This window comes from Ruditapes philippinarum, unplaced genomic scaffold, assembly GCF_026571515.1.
Source record: "Ruditapes philippinarum isolate M1 unplaced genomic scaffold, ASM2657151v2 ctg8363_1_1_1_1, whole genome shotgun sequence".
NCBI lineage: Eukaryota > Metazoa > Mollusca > Bivalvia > Venerida > Veneridae > Ruditapes > Ruditapes philippinarum.
The window spans coordinates 1-21,242 of NW_026853367.1; the positions used below are offsets into that span (position 1 = coordinate 1).

The 21,242-nt window shown below is 31.2% G+C and overlaps 1 protein-coding gene across 1 annotated transcript in view; it reads right to left on the reverse strand.

Annotated features, from left to right (window-relative positions):
• Positions 1-6,297: 6,297 nt before the first annotated feature.
• LOC132736650 (IQ domain-containing protein E-like) overlaps positions 6,298-21,242 on the reverse strand; it is a 47,348-nt gene continuing 32,403 nt past the window's right edge. Inside the window, exons 17-22 of the mRNA XM_060723831.1 lie at positions 20,070-20,349; positions 15,872-15,982; positions 12,789-12,973; positions 10,459-10,595; positions 7,623-7,660; positions 6,298-7,058 (exon numbers count right to left, since the gene is read on the reverse strand). Coding sequence (XP_060579814.1) covers positions 6,981-7,058; positions 7,623-7,660; positions 10,459-10,595; positions 12,789-12,973; positions 15,872-15,982; positions 20,070-20,349 — 829 coding nt within the window. The 3' untranslated portion in view covers positions 6,298-6,980. The remainder of the gene's footprint in view (positions 7,059-7,622; positions 7,661-10,458; positions 10,596-12,788; positions 12,974-15,871; positions 15,983-20,069; positions 20,350-21,242) is intronic.

Genomic DNA, 21,242 nt, shown 5'->3' on the forward strand with positions numbered 1-21,242 from the left:
ATTAAAAAATTTCCTAGTTTTACATTCCCGATTTTGGGTATTTATATCAAATAATTTTTAAAGTTTTTCCCAAAGTTGTTTGGTCACAACCCAATAAGGACCATAGGAAGGCGGGTTTTGGACTTGTGAATCTGATAACTTAGGGTTTTGATTCCTGGATGTTTGCAGGCCACTTATATTTTTAAATTCGAATCAGGGGAAAAAATCCTTTCATTTGCACTGTATCACTGTGAGCAGAAGGTTTATTTTTCAGTTAAAAGGGCATACTTGTTCTGGTAAACTGCTTGACAGCCTGGGTCCCAGGAAACGAAGGGGTGGCTTGAACTGGTGCTCTGGTAAATTTTAAATGTAGTTTTACTGGCGTGACTGGAGTGAAAAACTAACCAACACCATGTTCATTGGGGTTTGGGTGAAACCATTAAAACTTAAATTTTTTTAGAGGTGACTGTTAGTCTCCAGTTGTTATTGTATAATAATATAATTATAAAAGTTTTTGTGAGCCGAGGTTTTTCAAAGCAGCATGCTGCAAATGAGCCAAATAATGGTTCATGGAAATCAAACTTTAGAAATATGTACTAAGGGGAGGTTTTTAAGAAAAGGTTTAAAAAGATTGCAAGATTTAAGTAATAATTTTACATGTGAGGTAAATGGACTGATCAAATAGCTGAGATTCTTTGGGTCGCCAATAAAGAGCTCTTTTTTGTGTGCATATTTTTGACCGTTTTGGTAATTTTACATGGATTGTAAGTGGCTATTTGCAATGTGTAAATTACTTGCTTTGTTCACGCCATTCACAATATTTATCAATACATTTTTCAAAAATTTTCATGAAAAAATTGGCAATAAATGATGGAGGCATGCTGCTTTTGACCTAACCCTTATAGCTTCTGGAATTTTTAATGGACTTTTTATTTGTTGAAACTAGCCAGGGGCAGATCAACATTAAAATATATGGTGCAAACTGGGATAAGACAACGTAATTGATTGTATGTGGTGCGGGTCAAACAAGTTTTTATTGCGGCGCTTTACACTCCCTTCGCAGCTCAGTGAATACTTGTGTTAATTTAATGCGGTAAGAAAGTGAATGATAGTGAAACTTTTGAACGATTTTTGCATAGGAAAGTGGCGGCACTAGTTTTTTTTTTTTAAAGTTCAGATGAAAAAAAATTAACTTGCGCAAGATCTCCACAAAACTTCATACAAATGTTGTTATGAGATTTAGTATAAAATTATTAATATATTTTATTTTAGCGTTGATTTTGATGGACAGCTTAATAAGTTTATTTGAAACACTAGTACGTCTAGGAACTAGACTACCGTTAAAATGTAGGAATCAGCGCTCAGTAATCCAGGCATACTCCGTTACATATTTCATTCATGTTTTAGTTAGTGGGTTCGGATGATGATGTCATACTTGTAATGATTTTCTTTGTAACCGATTTTCATGCAGTAGGCTTTGAACCTACAATTCCTCAAGTAAGAGACACATTCTTTAATCACTTATACCTATGCTTCTGTACTGAGAAAATGAGATATGGTGAACATTATGATATTGAAATCTTGTACTGTGGAGCATATCATTGTGTGAAGATATCATTCTGTGAACATATCATTCGGTTAACATATCATTCTGTGAATATATCATTCTGTGAACATATCATTCTGTGGACATATCATTCTGTGAATATATCATTCTGTGAATATATCAATCTGTGAACATATTATTCTGTGAACATATCATTCCGTGAACATATCATTCTGTGAATAAATACAATGAGTCACTTCCATTAGATTGCTTGTTTAAATAAATGGCTGTCAAATGCACAAAGAAACACTGTTATAGCTGTCTTTTATATTTATTTAACTATGAAAAAAATATAACATTTGAGAAGAAAAGTCTGTTCAGTTTTCTAATACCCGTATTACAAGCTAAAAACATAAAATGCCTACCCATTATACAAATAGTAAAAGATTTCTTAAAATTATGGACGGACATACAAATGCCATACTGTAGTACTAATACATGATTTTTTCCTGAATATTTCAAAAGAAAGGTAGCAAATATTGTGAGAAGGAAAACAATTTGTTATAATTTCTCTTCACATTTAATTATCTAAAAGGATAATTTTTCTGTCCCAAATATCTTTTAACACATCTATACAAAGTCTGGAATAAATAAATCTACCATAACTTTTTAAACAGTGGAATTGCAAAGAATTAGGTTTATCATGAAAAAAGGATGAAACAGAATGCCTCTATAATGAAACAGCCGATTTGAGTCGTCTCTTAACATTCTTGTTGTTATTGAAGGTTCAATTAACCATGTTATATGGCTTGATACTATATAGCACATAGCTTAAATAAATGCTTTCAGGAGCTTATTTTTATAGCTTTAGGAGTATTATATTTTCTTAAAATGCCTTCAGTTTTGTATATACTGTACACCTCACTGTGATAAGACCACAAAAGCGGATTATTAAGTGCATTTAAGTGTAAAACTTATGTAACAGATAACACTAGAAATGTGTCCAAACCACAGGGATGTTCCCACATTTCACTGTTTTGTCAGTTTATAGATGTACAGCATGACAGCAAGACAATGCTGCAAACTGACGCGGGCAAATATAATATGCCATCCCTCTCTTTTCAAAAACCTAACAATGTTTACCTTATAAACAGTCTTTCCTTTTCGAATTTCTTTCCTGACATACCAGAATATATCAGGTAGATTTACATGCATTATTAAACTATTTTCATTCTCCATTAAACTGTGGAAAAACAACTCCTAAATAATATATTCCCTATAAGCACTTTGACAGAAACTTTTTGAAATGACAATTTGGCCAATGTTATCATGATGAGCAGAGTTACTAACAAAAATAACAAAAAACAATAAATAAATACAGCAGATCTACTTAGTTCAATACCTATCATACATTATATACAAAGTACAAATTATGTGCCAGAGTTTGGATTTTGAGCAACCCCATATAAAAAATGACAATAGTCTAAACATAATTACATTGAGTTATAACATTCTCAAAAAGGCACAAAATAACATAACGTTGTAAGAATAATAGTGTTATGGCATTACTAATGAGAAAATACAATTGCAAATACGAGAAAATACAATTGCAAAATACGAGAAAATACAATTGCATATACGAGAAAATACAATTATTGTAAGTACATTTTTCCATGTTTCCCCCAAAACTTCTTACTTAAAGAAAGAATATTATAAATATTATGAGGGGATTTTGTTAAAAGTTATTTTAAATTCAAATGCATGAAATCTCCTTACATGCAGTGTATGTTAATGGCTTTTAACATTAAAAATATAGTAATCATAATAAATTTTGCAGCATGAATGTTCAAACAGCACATTTACAATAAAGATTTCAACAAAATAAGAGAGTTTAAAAATCAAAGAATTCCTCAAAACCTGTGACAGAGTTTTGATTGTTTTTTTAAAATTCTTAAGTTACTATCACTTCTGAATTTCTGTAACAACAGATAGGTGTTAGTTATTAAATATATGGAACTTTCCATCCAGTAGTATAAAAGGTTTTTAATGAATCAAGATGGACCAACTATTTTCAAGAGAAAGTAATCTTGAGAAAAATTATTAAGATTTTTTAGAAAAGTAAAAATGTTAACAATTATAAAATAGTTTATATGTTACATGCAATTAATGACTTATTTTTGCAGTATTTAATATTTCTACTGCGTGACTAACACAGTAGGGGTTATTTTTACCTATTCTGACCTATTTTTGATATATTTTTTTAGATTTTAAGTGCCATTTGCAATGTGTAATTTACTTTTTTATTTTACTTACTTTCTTTATTTCACTTGGCAATTTTACTTGATAATAGCTTTTTAAAAAATAGCACGAATCTGGCTTTAATCTCACTTGAAAATATTTAACTTTATAATAGCTTTAAAAAAAATTAGCATGAATCTGAAACTACAGAATAAAACTACAGAATCTTATCAGGCTGTACAAATGTTCAGATGGTCTTACTTATTATATTGGTTACATTGTCAAAACATTTTTGCTATTAGCATTCTGTAAATCATAACCTCTATATAGTGACCATATATATGTGGGAGTCAATGTCTTAAATAAAGGTACAGTTTGGGTAAATAATTATAGTCTATATTCACGTCCCAAAAGACCAATCCTTTCGTAACAATTGTTTTTCTGCTGGCTGTTTACTGGTTAGGAATGTCCTTAGGATTGTCCCTACCTTTCCCAGAACATCAAAACAAGACAATATGTACACAGAGGATGGTTCAAGGTCATTGAAGAATTCTTTGATTCTCATTTCTCTAAAAATATAACAGACATTGTGAGTGTAACTAAAATATCAATACATGTTATAACATACGTCTTAGCAACAAAACATTGTGATCATTTCCCCTAACTCTTCTAAGCATTGAAGCATTGGTCCTTTATTATATACAGTTGTGTACAAAAAAAGAGCATTTTTGTCAAGTTCTCGTTATTAATTCTGGTATATGCCCTGAACTGCCTCAATGTTTATAAAAACTATTTACATTCTGGTAATGTTCTCATACTCACAGAAAATATTGAAAATGTACACTTTTCAGAACATAGAGAACATCTTAATAAAAATTAAACAAATAAGTTTATACATTCCTGATATTTGTGTATTTTTTTCCCCTTAATTTCTCTCCTTTAGTTAGATAAAATATCCATATCTCCTCAATAATTACAAATATCATTCGTGCTGTTATGTATGACCACAAATGTACATTTTGAGACAATGAGTCCGAATACCCTGTGCTGTGTTTTATAGAAATTTTAAGTGTATTTTAAGTCTTAGGACCAACTTTAAGACTAACTTAAAACAGTTCAATAAACACTTTTATCTTCAGTCAAATACTGTAGACCAAAATCAATTCATTCTACTGAGAAAAGTTATGAAAATACAATGAAAGACCTTTATTTACAATGTGCAATCAGCATTTGCTATTTAGAAATTAAAAGAGCTATCACATAGGAGACAAAAGTTAAAACAATTTTTCTCTGAAACTCAAAGTTTTGGTCTTAAGAACTGATTTCAGACTTAGGACTTTCTATTAAACGAAGCCCAGTTATATATATCTATATAAATATATACATGTATATACTAACAGAATACCAAATACAATTATACCTAAAAATATTTACCTAAAAAAATTCATTCTATCATCAAAATTTGTTTTAATCAGTTATATAACCATAACTTTATAAACTCTAAAACTAACCTTGATCTATTAACCGGTTATAAAGAGCACACTAGAAATTTACCCTTACAAAAAATGACTGCTTGAACTTTCTAAAACAATTGAGCCACGTCACGACAAATGCAACATACTGCGTTTGCGTCCAGCATGGATCCGGACCAGCCTGCCCATCTGTGCAGTCTGATCAGGATCCATGTTGTTCGCTTACCAACCCTTTTACAAGAAAGAAAACTGAATAGCTAACAGCAATGGATCCTGGATCAACTGGTCAGGATCCAGCGGTGCAAAAACTATGTGGTTTTGGGTTGTTGACACCCGGCCTAAATGCTCTATGTCTTGCGCACATTTATTCCAAATTATCAACATACAATGTAATCTTATAATAAAAATTTTTCTTTCCATGTAACACAGCTATCATGATATTTTAATAACTATAAAAATATTCTAAAAATTTCACAATTATTAATCTAAATACTGCAGCATCAAAAAAATGAAAATAAAAGTATATAAATATCATATAATAAATAAGTAGGTGACTTATTTCATACACAACACCCTAAGCGTGTTTTAAACAAAAAATACCGTATTGCAACCACAAAAAAACAAAAGCCCCCCCCCAAATTTTTTCCAAACACCTTTGTGTTTGGCTTTTAAACTTAAAAATGTAAATAATAAAACATTACATTTTCCAACCTGCAATACTCTATATTTCTGATAATGTCAGCTTCTAAAGACATAAAATGAAAATTTTTAAAAATATTTCGACATAAAAATTTGTTTGTGGTCTAGCAAGAACAAAATGCATTACAAAACAAAAGCACCATGTGTGCTGTTAATGCTTGTCTGTTATAGATTCTGAGATAAAAAGGGGCATTACTCCAAAAATATTGCTTTCAGAAATATTCCCCCTTGTCTATCAACTGAACCTTGTCATAATAAGCAAGTAGTCGAGGTTTATTATGATAATTTTTAAACTGTTTGAATAACAGGCTACATTAAGTTTTTGCAAGATGACAACGGTGTTACTGGCTTCACTTTTTCTTTAAAACAGATAAGCTAAAAACAGAAGACCAGTGTTTCATTAATTTGCTTCTATTTATAGAATTATGGTATTCCATCATTCAGATCACAAAAATTGAACCAATCCTGTTATTTACCATGTCTTATACATTATATATAAAACGGTGAGTGGAAACATTATTTGTTGCTTCTATGTGAAATCATATTTGATCACCATGAGACATAGTAAGTGGTGAAATATTTTGAACTCTCATAATCTTTTGGAAGATGTATAATATTTTAAATATATTCATAAAGATTGGCAGGTGTATAACCTATGATAAAATTTGAAGAAAAAAAAAGTTTTACAAGCTTACAATGTGATTGAAAAAATGGTCTATATTGCATATAGCAAGTCATGTATATTTGAGAAATATTTAATCACAACACATGTCTGTAAGATGAGTCTTGAACATGCCTTTTGTGATCTTCGGTGTCCTTCTGACAGTTGAAAATATTCATGGCAGATTTCAGCTAATCTTAAAATCAATTGTCTCTTACATATCTTAATCCATACACAATATTCATATTTTCTTTCCACTTGTTTTCTTCCCCCATGGGACCCAGAATTAAAGATATTAGTTTATTTATCAATAACAATCTACTAAGAAATATTTTATATAAATCAAGTGTATCTCTAATAATCTATGTGAACTGCTTGATTATAATTAAAAGTCATCATCATCATCTAAATGTGTAGAATATGTTCCTCTCCCCTTATATGATGAGCTATATGCTGATGAACCCTGAAATTGAAAGAAATATGCACATGTAAGTCTATATAATCACTAAACAACAAATAAATAGTAAAATGCAAACATTCATTATAAATAAGTTTGAGAAAAGCCATGTTTTTCTTTTCTCAACATAAAATAGGATGGAGGTTTATTAAAGTATCAAAAGGAAAAAAAATTGGAATAAGGCAATCAATAATGCGTAATTCAAAAAAATAATAATGAAAAAAGAAATAATAAAAGAAAAAAAAATAGAGGACAAATACTTTATGGAACTCTCATAATATATTAGACCATCCAATAAATAGTTTGAAGTTGTTGCCTAGCAACTGTTTCTACAAGCAACATTGACATGTGCTAAGCAAAATGATTCTTCCCTAATCTTTTTTCAGATCTACACGGAGAAGATGTTTTTTTTAAAAAGAACATTTATCATTTATAATAAGAAGTACTGGTACTATTGCCTACTGGTAATTCAAGAATTTTTTCAAAAGAAAAGTAAATAAAATCTTCAGGATTTTCAAGTTTAAACACTTTATGCAGTCAATTCTTGTAAAAAGATAACATAATCCTTACCTTGCCTGAAGCTGAACTGATAGATGCCCTTGATTTACCTACAAATATAGAAATAGTGTAAATAATCTATGTACATTTAAAGCGGCATGCCTCCAGATTCATCTAAATTTTCATGATAATTTTGAAAATTTGATTAAAAGTAAACTATTGTGAAGTGAACAAAGAATGTAACTTATGCATTTGCAAACAACACTTAAAATCCACATAAATTTTTTGGAATAGAGGTCAAAATATGCCAAAATAAACCCTTACTGTATTAGTAATTCGGTAGAAATATAATGATTAACATTGCAAAACCAGTCATGAATAGGACATAAAATATAAATCATTACTTGTATCTTCATTCAATTAATAATTTCCTAAAAATCTTAGAACATTTTCTCAACTTTGATTTTCTTGATGCATGTTCACTCATCTTGAGGCATGCAGCTTTAAATTAAAAATAAACAACAAACTTGTAGGATTAATTTTCCCCCAAATATTTCAGTATAATAAGTTCAACAAAATATATCATATATTTTATTAACATTATACAGTTATGTGATTAGAACCAGAAAAAAAAAACTTTTTCAACACAAAAAAGTTATATGATACATACAATAGTTTCAAGACTAATTTTCCGTAGAGTTTTAAAAGCTACAGGCAAGTTTCAATATATTTGTAATTGATACAACTGATCTGTCTGTTTGTTAAAAATACTCTACATGTGTGTATATATATGTAACTACTGTTAAGTTTTAAGCACCTGTTTTAAGCTATCAAGTGACATCAAAATACAATATGCCAATGTCGTAGCCTGTTTTTTACCAAGGCAAATTTAATGGGGGTCCGGGGGCATGCTCCCTCACCTAGAATGTCTGTTGCGTTTTTGAGCACTCTGGGGCAAGCTTTATGTCAATCTGAATCTAATCCTCTTTTTATCATTTTAGTAAATGTAACATTTTGGAAAAAAAAAATGTTCTTTACTAGATTTGAAATACAGTCATTTTATTTAATTTATTTATAAGCCGATGTTCACAGTTTCATGAAAATGTCAAGGCAATTATTCTGTTTCCAGGAGAATCCCATAACATAATAAAATCTCATTACAGGCAAGTGACATTTGTTTATGAATATCAAGGGTAAACATTTAATCTTGCATATCCTTTATAGTCCATTAAGTCCATTCTGCTTTAATTTATATTGGAGGCTTTTTTTGCAAGAACTATGATCTACCTATTATATATTCATTAACTTCTCAAATTTTAACCAAGGCAACTGCCTGGGTTTGCTGCAGTGTGAGTGTGGCTACAGCGCTGATGCTGAGTCACTGGCTAATTAATGGCTACTGATATCACAAAACTGTCAAGAATTTTTTTTTTATCTTCAATCATAAATTACATGTATTAGTTTTCCAGTTGGATTCTTTAAAATTATCATTATATTAAGTATAGACCTATTGAATAACACATTTTAGCAGTTAACATAAGAAAATAAGTAGAGTAACATTACAGAATAAGTGGCATTGCATGTTGGAATCTATGCTAACATTTTAGATTTTAATGTTGATTGATTGCATTAATTTGCCTATGGAACATATTCTGCAAGATTTGCTTGATTCTTTTTTTAATGATAAATAAGTTATTATCTTAAAGCGGTGAAATACAGTAGACCTAAACAGTGCACGCTAAGTCTCATATTATATTTAATTTATACAGCTGTCAGTGTTATATAAATAGACTTACTCTGAAACTATGAATGACTCAGGGTTTTTTTCCCCCAGCTAATCCAGGCATATAAACAAACATTTAGAGTTAAAACTTCAAAAATTAACGAAACACGTTGACTAATCCACTGTAATTGGTTGTGAGCTGAGAAGCTATAACAGTAAAAGTTTGTTGGCACTCAGGGGGATTAGCTTGGAAAAACCCTCCCCAATATACATTTCATTCTCACCTCATTCAAAAAAGTTTCCTAAAATGAAGTTACATTGAATTTTTAATCTCTAAATGTAACCATACTTGAACTTAATACAGATTATAACAAACTTAAACATTAACACTTCTGTAAGCCTCAAAATAAAGGGGACTCAAATAAAACATCCTTAAAATACACAGTAAGCATTTCTTGTGTAGAAACCACAAAGATGCTAAGTGGGTAAGATTCCTGACATAAAATTACAGGCAATCAGCAAGGCATGTAAGTATTTTTTTCTTTTTGGTTGGGTTTCAAGTAGCACCTTCATATAGATCAAAATATTATGGCAACTTTCTAGTTTAAGCAATGGAGGAAGACATCATGGTCCCTTTCATGCAAAATTTTAGGCATAAACTGGCACCTGAATAGAACCACTGACATTCTGTAAGTTAGCTGGTTGGCTTTCTCACATGAAAGAAGACAAGTGGTTTGAAGTCAACAACCTTATGCCCCTACGTAACTGGATAAGAATCCAGCTGGGGTACATAGTAATTTCCAATGTGTGAGTATGCAGCTAGTTCAAGTAATAAAATCTTTCCATATGTATATACCTATATAACACATGCAATTGCATGGGCCGTCCTTTTCTATTTAAATATCATTTTTCCATAAGTAAATTTTGAAACGACCAATTTGACCTTAAAACTATATCTGAAATTACCACACTAGAGACAAATATATTTATAGATGTACTGCAGGTAAAATGATTTTAAAAGCAATTAAACTGAAAACAAACAGTTTCAATTTTGAAGAGTTTAGGTGCAACTCCAAAGACTGAAAACAGAGACTTCACTAAACTTTAAATTTAAAGCACAGCAAACAAAAATTTATAAAAAAAATTTTAATCAGATATCAACCCGAGTTTGATTAAATAACTCACCTGAAGTTGGTCTTGACCTGTGTATGGACGGAGATGGTGGACGGTTTGACCGGACTGATGATGATAATCTACGCTTTGGACTTTGCATAATATCGATGTCATCATCGTCATCTTCTTCCTCGCCAGTTGATGATAAACTGTAATGACAAATCAGTGATAAACATTCAAATCAAGTGATTTACTGGTGTGATAAACAATGATAAACTTGTAATGCTAATTGGATTTGTAATCAGTGATAACTTTTCAAATCAATTGATTAACGGTTTCATAAACAATAATAAACTTTTAATGCTTAACTGACATGCGAGTACTTCCCGTACAAAAGCAGTACCTGTATTTTTGGTATTAATCAATTGATAAACTGTGATAAACATTCAAATGCTACTCATAAACTGGATTTGATCTCAATGATAAATTTTCAAATGATAAACCAGAATAAGTACTAAAGACTAGAAATGTGTCATCATGCCACGGATGCCCCCGCATGCAGCCAAAATTTCAGATGGTGCATTAATTATTTTTTTCATTTTAAGTTCAAAGCCCTTAAAACTTTTCAATGTTAACACAAACCATTTCCATACAATGTTCAAGGCACTGAAATTATTCAGTCTTAACCTTTTAGAAATAGCATATTGCATATTTGTAGCCAAAATAATGGCTAAAAGAATGAGTGGTGAAACTGAAAGTTCAAAATTTTTCCAACATTCAAAAAAGATAAGTTTGTCTAAAATCATTGAACCATGACCAAATTCAAACTTAAACTGCTTATTCCTAAGATGTATCTATATTATTTTCAAAGTGAAAGAGACATAACTCTGCCAAAAAATCATCAAACCATGACCAAATTCCAACTTGACCTGCCCATTCCTTTGACATATCCATATGTCAAATTAAAGTTGAATATGTGACACTGTTGGGTAGATAAGGAACAGAAACTGTAAATTTCATATTATTTTCAAAGTGAAAGGGGCATTACTCTGCCAAAAATCATTGAACCATGACCAAATTTGAACTTGACCTGCGCATTCCTTTGACGCATCCATATGTCACGTTTGAGTTGAATGTGTTGTACCTTGAGGGAGATAATGAACGGAAACTGAAAATTTCATATTATTTTCAAAGTAAAAGGGGCATAACTCTGCCAAAAATCATCGAACCATAACCAAATTCGAACTTGACCTGTATTTTCTCATGACATATCCATATGTCAAGTTTGAATTGAATGTGTCCAACCGTTCTTAAGATAATGAACGGAAACTGAAATTTCATATTATTTTCAAAGTAAAAGGGGCATAACTCTGCCAAAAATCATCGAACCATGACCAAATTCGAACTTGACCTGTATTTTTTCATGACATATCAATATGTCAAGTTTGAGTTGATTGTGTTGTACCATTGGGGAGATAATGAACTGAAACTGAAAATTTCATATTTTTTTCAAAGTAAAAGGGGCATAACTCTGCCAAAAATCATCGAACCATAACCAAATTCGAACTTGACCTGTATTTTCTCATGACATATCCATATGTCAAGTTTGAATTGAATGTGTCCAACCGTTCTTAAGATAATGAACGGAAACTGAAATTTCATATTATTTTCAAAGTAAAAGGGGCATAACTCTGCCAAAAATCATCGAACCATGACCAAATTCGAACTTGACCTGTATTTTCTCATGACATATCCATATGTCAAATTTGAGTTGAATATGTCCAACCGTTCTTAAGATAATGAACGGAAACTGATGATGACGGAATGACAGAATGACGGAAGGACGGAAGGATGGAAGGACGGAAGGACGGAATGACGGAACAGGGTAACACTATATGCCCCGGCCATTACATGGCGGGGGCATAAAAACCAGGTGGTTAAGTGGTTACAGTATCTTCCATTTAATCCAGGGATCATGGGCATAAGCCCAACTGGGAACACGACCAGGCTTCATCACATGATACCAGTACTGGTTACTATAATTAATCCATTAAGCAGACTTAAAGGTGGTTAAATTAAGTTCTTAGATTTCTTCACAATTAAGTTAAAATGAGAATATTCAAACTGAAAAGAAACATTAGCATGTACTAAGAAATGATCAAATGTTAGACAGAGGGATTCATTTATAAATAATCAAAACTAGATCATTACAACATTGTCTGTTTGGCTGAGGAAATGCAACTTTCAATCACATACAAATCAATCTCATTAAAAGTCTGGTTACCGATTTCACTACTTACTCTTCCAACCTACCTAGCGAAAGGCAGTGGAGCGTCAGTTAGGATAAGATTTTAATGAGATAGCATAATAATCAATCATAGACATTTAAATATTCCACTTACTGGAAATCTTTCATTCTAGATCTACGTTGCTGATGTCCCATTAACGATGATTGTATAAGGTTGACACAGTCATTATAATCCTCGTTATCTGTCATATAGTCATCCTCTGTGTCGTCCTCGTACATCGCCATCTGCTGCCGCCTCGTCGTGTGACCCATCAATGCCGAACGTATCAAGTCTGAAGCCTAAAAATAAAATGAATACAATTTATTTTTGTTTAATTGTCAAAAGCGTTGAACTTTAACCTGAAGTATGGGAGTGTAGAATATTATCTAATTATTGTGTAGACTAATGAATGTCAGTTAAAAAAAAGAATATTAATTAATATGTTTCTCTAAAGGTAATCTACATAATGCTAATGATGAAACAAATGGAGGTAAATACGTTTTGTGTTCTATTTTATTTTTTTCAAGTAGTCGCTAACTGCTCATTTGCCTTATTTCCAGTCTTGGATGTTAGTACATTTAAAAATAATACAAAGTAAAAAAAATCTCTTAAAATAACACAAAAGTTTCAAAAAATTCTTTGAAAATATATCACAAAGGGGTAAAAAAAATAATCTCTCTAAGATATTTAAGATACTTTGTTTTAGAAAGTAAGTTTTGTGAAATACTTCACAATTCATCGGGATCATCTTTATAGAAATTCTATTACCTCATATAATGTTAGCAGATAATTTCAAGTTGTTTTATTTTCTCCATTTTCTAAATAAATATTGACTTTTAGCTTTGATCATAATTATTATTTGGTCGACATTTTATAACACATTCTATACGAAAATTTTCATCATAATTTTTTCTTATGTTCCATGACACCTGTTCCTGTCATGAAAAACTATTTCAAAGGCATGAAGTGAGCTATCCCTAAACTTCAGCTTTACCAGATTTAATAATATTTTAAGCATAAATTCTTATTGAATATTTGAATAACTCATCAAAAATAAAATGTCTTCAAAAACTGACAATCTTAAAAGCAGACAAGATAATCTACTGAAGTCTGAAACTAGCAGAATTTGTTCTTCTTATAAATTCAAACACAAATACTCGTCTACAAGTTTTCTTAAAGCTGCACAACAAACCAATGGAAAAGAAATCTTAAAAAAAAAAACCTTTATAAGCATTAAGATGCTCTTTGAGAAATTATAGATTAAGATGCACATTTAACCCTTACACTGTTGCCAGCTCTGTGTAATATTTACTTAGGCACAAAATTAATTTAACCATTAGCCTGCTTGGCAACTGAACACATTGATGCAACCCGTCGAAACCAAGATCTGAGTGTCATCTGATCATGGTCTGGAGTGTTTACTTTTCAGTCAGTAAATTTACCTTCAAATGATGAAATGGTTTTGTCCAGATTGAAAGATGGACAAGTCCATTTTAGATATTAAGCATGGTAAGGGTTAAAATTTGAAAAACATAGTACAAAAGTAGCCTACATTATACTAACTGGCAGCTTCCATGAGATTATTGTCACCATACAAATGTGTATTTCACTTGAAACCCTTTCATAAGAAAGCATCAAACCATATTAATTATAATCTTTAATCTACCATTATAGCAGATATACTTGTTTTGCTAAAAATTGGCATCCATATTGGACACCATCTTGGATTCTGAAGCGTTGTGAAAGCAGAATTTTGAAAGATTTGGATTTTTGTTAAGAAGAGACAATAGACTTGCTCTGGAGTGTCAGATTTATACAAAAAATTGATTTGATGGACCAGAACTCTTAGGCTATTTCATATCGATCATTATCCATTTTTTTTTTTACAGATTTTTGTATATTTCAAATGTCATTAAAAACATTAAGACATCAAACAAATATATGACTGTTTTACAATAGGCTGATACTCAAAATCACATAGAACAATCTATCTAGACGAAAGCTGATATTTAATCTGAGTATCAGTGTTTTAACTAACACAACATCTTATGAAGTGTAATCTTTATATAGAAATAGAAGCAGAAAGACTAGTTCCACTCTAAACCCTGAAAATATCACTAAAATGTTACATAAATTGCGGACACACTTAATACCCATCTCTCAAGCACTTCATAAATATTCTTTTTAAAAGTTGCCATCAGATTATTTAGTAAAACATGTTTGCCATGTTTCAAGATTTTATCTTATGCTACTAAATTCTTTGAATACAAGCATGTTTATCACCCTAGGGGAATGATAAACACAACTTATGTCAATGTAGGCAATGATACATGCAAATTTAAACTGTATCTTCCTACCCTTAAACTTTAGATAACATCGTTATTATGACTATTTTAGACACCAGTATGCCCTTCACTAAGACCATCAAGCTTCCATATGTAAGGTAGCTAGTTTTCTCACAGAAAGAAGTTACTTGCTGGATTCCAACCCAAAGGCACCAGAGGCGAGTGATTCTGAGTACGCAAATTGTCCATTGGAGCCCCAGAAAAGGACTAGTCCTTTAAAGCTTTTTCCTCTATTAAAGTTTAGAGGTGCTATTAGCTATCTATCATAAATGTAATTATTGGACATAAATCTGCTCTGATGGAAATAAATCCATAATTAGTATAAAATGATTAAAATACACTGAAAAAGGAATATGTTAGCAAATAAAAAAGAAGTAAACACACATGAAGTAAGCACACAGTTAAACATAAATTTCAAAAACATAACAGGACACTTAATGTGAATGAATAAGCACGCAATTAGCATAGTGAAAAGGACACATGAGAAGCATATCTGTGATTTCTTTGCAAGCAGGAAAACATAATATGCTGAATGACAATGTGTTAGGATAATGAAAATGTGTAAACACAAACACGTTTTAGCGATTGCAAAAAATTAGTAACAAACCTTCATCCCATAGTGATGTAAAGGTGAAAGCACAATATAGTTAACATGCATAAACTATGACATATTAGTGACAATTTCGTTAGCATAGCAGTTACGCTACAAACTGGCATATTAAAAAAAACCACACAAGTGTGAACTGTGAGTGACTGCTTATTCATAATGTGTAAACAACTATACATGGCGTATATGTGTAAACACAGGCATGTTAGCGCATACTAGTGAAGCTTCAGCAACTGATACTGTACCTCATCCCGTTCGTGCTCTTGTTTTTTAAATTGGTATCCAGTCCATTGATGCTGAATCTTTTTGGCAGCACGATTTTCTCGGAAGTGTTCTACTTTTTCATTTTGTAATTTCTAAAATATGTGTGTGTGCAAATTACAAAAAGAACAACTATAAATCTATGTGCAGGCTATAAATAATGTTGTTTCTAGGAAAAAAAAGAATATCAAAACATTTTTTTAAGAGTGACCATTTATGGCAAAAAAGAACCCATTTTTAAAACCAATAAGAAAGTTAAGGTGGAGTTTTAATTCAACTTTATAACGAAAATAATGCCTGCTTTCATTATAATATATACTGCGCTCCTCTTACTTTACGGTACTTAATGATTTGAAACACGAAGGAAAACAACAAATTTACGGTACAAAAAATTGTAATCAACTGTAAACATTTAAGTGCATTGTATGTTCTGCTGTATGACACAAGGAAACAACAACATATTCAATCCAAACCAGATTTAATTGGCCAGATGTAGACCATAGGTTGGCCATTTTGAATACATTATGTCATTATTTAAATCGCATAAAAATGTGTTACACTCTAGTTTTTTTTTTCATGTTTTGTTTAAAAATTACTAAATGTTATATTGCTCTTTTTTAAATCATCAAATTATCATTACATCTAACAAACAAAAACATTTGGAAAATGATGATAGTTTCAGATGTACGCACAAATTTTAATATTTACTATTATGCCTTTTCGCAGAAATGAGTAAAATGTTATTCTGTTTTACTTTAAAATCAACAGATTTAAAATATTTTGCACAAAAACTTTTTTTTGTTTTCAAGTGCACAACTAAAATGGGTCAATTTTGACCAAAATTATCACTGGTCACATGGAAATAAGCCATTACCATGAAATAAGCGATGATGCGAAATTAGTGATGTTGACTGTACATAATATCATATAATCATTGTTATCAACATAAACCATACACCTTTTTAACACTGAACTAATTTTGTATTTATCTGTGCACATTTTGACAGAGAAAGTCCCTTTCATTTTGAATGATCACTATTTGTGTTATAAAAAGATATATGTTATAAGAAAATATTATAGAAATGATCATGAAAGAGTAAGGGCAATCAACTATTCAGGCCAAAAATAAATGAATGCCGGACAAATTATTCTTAATCATCATATATTATATTCCTATCATATTTAATCTGCCCAATTTATCATTATTATGATTGAAACTAGTTGACTTTAATAAATTATCTTAACCTATTACATGGTGATGTGTGGTTTCTCTTAGTCCTTCCCTGACCTTAGTTTATAAAATATAGAAATAAACATTGGGTTGGCACAAGTTCTTCAGACATCCAGAAAAACCTCAAACTCTCCCCATATGACTATTATAGTGCTTTTCTGACATATAACCAAACCAGAGAATAAGAAAATGTGCTTCCTATTTGTGCAATGGTAGAAGCACACTTTAGACCTAAACAACCTTAATCTATGTATCCATAGCAACCAAACAGTGCATGTATTTACAGTGTCTCCAAGCTCAAGGCCCTCTTCATCTTCTACTACCCCTTCCTTTCCATTAAACTTTTTCTTTGCTTTATCAACAGTAACATCAGCCACAACTTCCCGTTTTAAATCCTTATTTTTTCCCCTGCCCGATTCCAATGACTTTTCCATCAATGTAGTCAAATGTTGATTACTCGGCAGTTTGTCACTGGTTATTTCAGGCTTGGCGGAGCTAGGCAAGGTGGAACTTAAATTTCCGGAAAACTGATTCTGCGGAACTTTGTTGTACGAATGCTCTGGCTTCAGTGTATGTCTCAATGGAGACACGCCCTTTTGTGGACTGAAACCATCAGGCATTTCTGACCTCAGGGGCTGCACTAAAGATTGGCTTAAAATGTTACGTTTTGTTGGATCAAATGAATGAGATTGACCCAAGGAAAGCTGAACATTTTCCTTATTTTGAACTGCTTGACTTTTTACCTCTGTTCTGTTCTGCTCCTTTTCAGCATCATTTAGTTTTTTCTTTGTTGAAAAAGAAAATTAAAGAGGAATATAAATGATGATCTGGTTAGCCTCTCTTTTAACATTGATGAAGTATTGTGTATGTGCAATTATTGTCTTAAATTTGTACTAAAGGGACTCCACTGAGGTTTTTTGACGTGATGGGAATGAAAATATTTTATTTTGAAGATTAATGTTTCACTTGATGTAGGTCAAGAAAAATAGCCTGTGTGCAATATTTTGGTTTATTTGATCACTCTGTTTTTCCAACAAAAATGTTCAAATTGGGAAAAATTACCTAAAGGTGAAAAGTGTTGCAATGCTTTTCACTTAAGTTGTTCTTAGAAAAGGACAAAATTAAATGCAATTTTAAATTTATTTCTGAGTATATTTCTTAAATGTTTTTTTTACATATTTTTCTGTTAAAGTGCCCATGTTGATCTATGTAACAAATTCAAATTTTATGTTTTTAGGCTTTTGGACCTCAGTGGAGTTCCTTTAATATTAATCAGCTCCTGTACAAAATATCTTATCATCACTTTCAAGGGAACTGTGTATCTTATTTAATTCTTAAAATCTTCATAACCCTTTAAACTTCATCAAAAAGTAACAAATATTGATTTGTACATTTTAAAGGCCTATTAAGCTCTAAAAATGATATCATTTTTATTTTTCAACATGACAAGTTTGCAGAAAGTTACTCATTGGTCATATATTAGCTGAAATATCCTTGTTTCTTTTTTTGCTCTTAAGTGCTCTTTTATTTAGTACTTTGTGTTGAAATCAAAATACAACTGCTAACTTTATGACAAGTAAATTTCACATGCAGCGCTATCTTTATTATCAAGTATAGTCATCTGACAAGCTTTTAATGCATTATTTAAACTGCTCTAAAACCCATGTTTGCCTTTTTAGAGAAGAAAATATATACATTTGCACTTGTTTCTGACACTTAAAGTGCCTTTAATATCTATCAAAATTTAGAATTTCAAAAATCTCTTTGTAATGTTTACTTAGGAAAGGCGTTGAATTAATTTTAACAAATAATTTATCTGTATTAATTATTTTCTCAAAATGACTAGTAACAACAATATGCTATTAAACCTATCAATCCATGTTTTGGAGTATTAAAATATAATATTGTGTGATATAAATGTGAGATAACAACATTCTCTATCTAAATGTTTTAGAAAAATACATGTATATAGTATATTATTTCTAATCTAATGACAATATACATGACAATATACATGTACATGTATATACAACACAAAACATTCCATTGGTTTCATAATTATAAAACTGATCATTTTCTTCCCCAAAGAATTTTTACAATTTTTTTTGAGAAAGAAAGGAGATACTCCCATTTCTGCCTAAAACTTTTTCTACAAATCTTTTGGAAAAGTGACAATCAAGATGTACTGATAATTAAGTAAACTTTAACCCATTATATCTGCATAACTAACTTGCCTTTCTTTCAATTATAAATAACTTAATATAAATTATTCTTAACCTGCATTTGTTTAACTGATTTACCCTGATTTGAAACAGTTTAAATGATTTGTGTATTAAAATACAAAATATGAGCTGCAAACAGCATAGAGCCTGGTCAGACTACAAGTATGTGCAGGCTGGCCTGGCTCTATACTGGTGGCAAGGCCAATCACCATCAGTTCCAGGTTTAAGGTTAAAAAGAATTTTATTATAAAAATGTTCAAATTAAGCAGCCAGCTGTAAAAGGTCAAAGATCAGATATAAATGATAATGAAGATTGACTCTAAACTGAAGTGGTGATGGTAAAACATCAAAACTTTGAAATCCAATAATTGCATGGCTTAATAGTTCATATTAAACAGTTTATTTTTTTACTTGTATTTATAATCACCTGTACAGAACCAACAGTAGTGTATATTCAAAAAGGCACTGAAAATTTAGGAATTGATTAAACAGGTTGGTGTTGTAAGACAGCAGACTATCCTACCAAGGTCAGTTGCACTTAAAATGTTTTAAATTGCTTATCCAAATAAAATATGAATGTACCCAGCAAACTTTATACGTAAATATTTTGAGCAAAAACATTTAACTTTTAACATGTATAGCACCTAGGACATGGCACTATCAACTTGTTTTCTATTATCAGAGATGACTTATACAACAACAATATAAACATGTGATTAGAATTTGTACCTGTTGATCTTGCCTATGTGACTTCCAGTGTCTCTGTATTGTTTTAGCTGAACGATTTTCCTGGAAGTCTCGAATCTTCTGTCGTCTTGCAACAGACACGCTACTCTCCAGTGATGGTCTTCTCTTAGCACTCGGAGGCCGTTTTTCTGATCTTCCACTGTCTGGACGGTCAGGGCGCCCTCTGGGTGTCCGATCTCTTGCTGTAGGCGGTCGGTCGTCAGAACGCGCACTAGTTGGCCTCTGACCTCGTGTACTGGTTGTTCGAGCACTTGGCGGTCTACTGTAAAATATACAGACATATTTGATTTAGAAACACAGGTCCTGAACATTCATGAAAATGTTCTTCAAGAGACAACAGGAGTTTAGAAATGGAGAGGAGGTCAAAACTCATGAATATAATTATTTGATGCGACCTTGGTGCTTTCCTAGCAAAAACATAAAAAAAACGCTTATACTTACCATATGAACTGTTGAAAATACAACATTAACAAAATTTACATACTATGAAAACTGACATGTCATAGGCTTAGCAAACACATCCAGCCATTTTCTTATTCTTATCCTAGATTGACTCTTTAACTTAATTACTAAAAATATTTAAGTTTATTACTTAATAACAAGAGCACCCCATGCAGTGTTAATTATCATCTGTTAAGGGCAACAAATATCAATAACCAAATTTGAAGACAACAACCAAAAATTCTCAGTTATAAAGGGGCATAACTCCAAATATATAGCTTTCAGTATAATTCCCCTTGTCTTACAACTGAACCATGTCAAGATAAGCAAGTATACCAAGTGTTTATATACAGTCGACTCCACTTATAACGAACTCGCTTATAACGAATTATCGTTAATAGCGAACTAAATCTGACATCCCCGGCCGATTCCTTCTTTATTTTATATTAAATCACATCGCTTAATACGTACTCGCTTATAACGAATTTTCGGCTATAACGAACCATTTTTTAAGCCACAAATGACGGAAAACATTTAAATTTCCTCGGTTTTAACAATCTGTTATACTTGAAATATCGGGATGCGCTCGATTAGGATCAGTACATGAATAACGCTATCCGATAATTAAACAATCGAATGATTGTACAGGTTAGTTATGGCTTCAGGGAATAAAGATTTTGATAAAATGTTCTCACAATATAATTTCCTACTTGT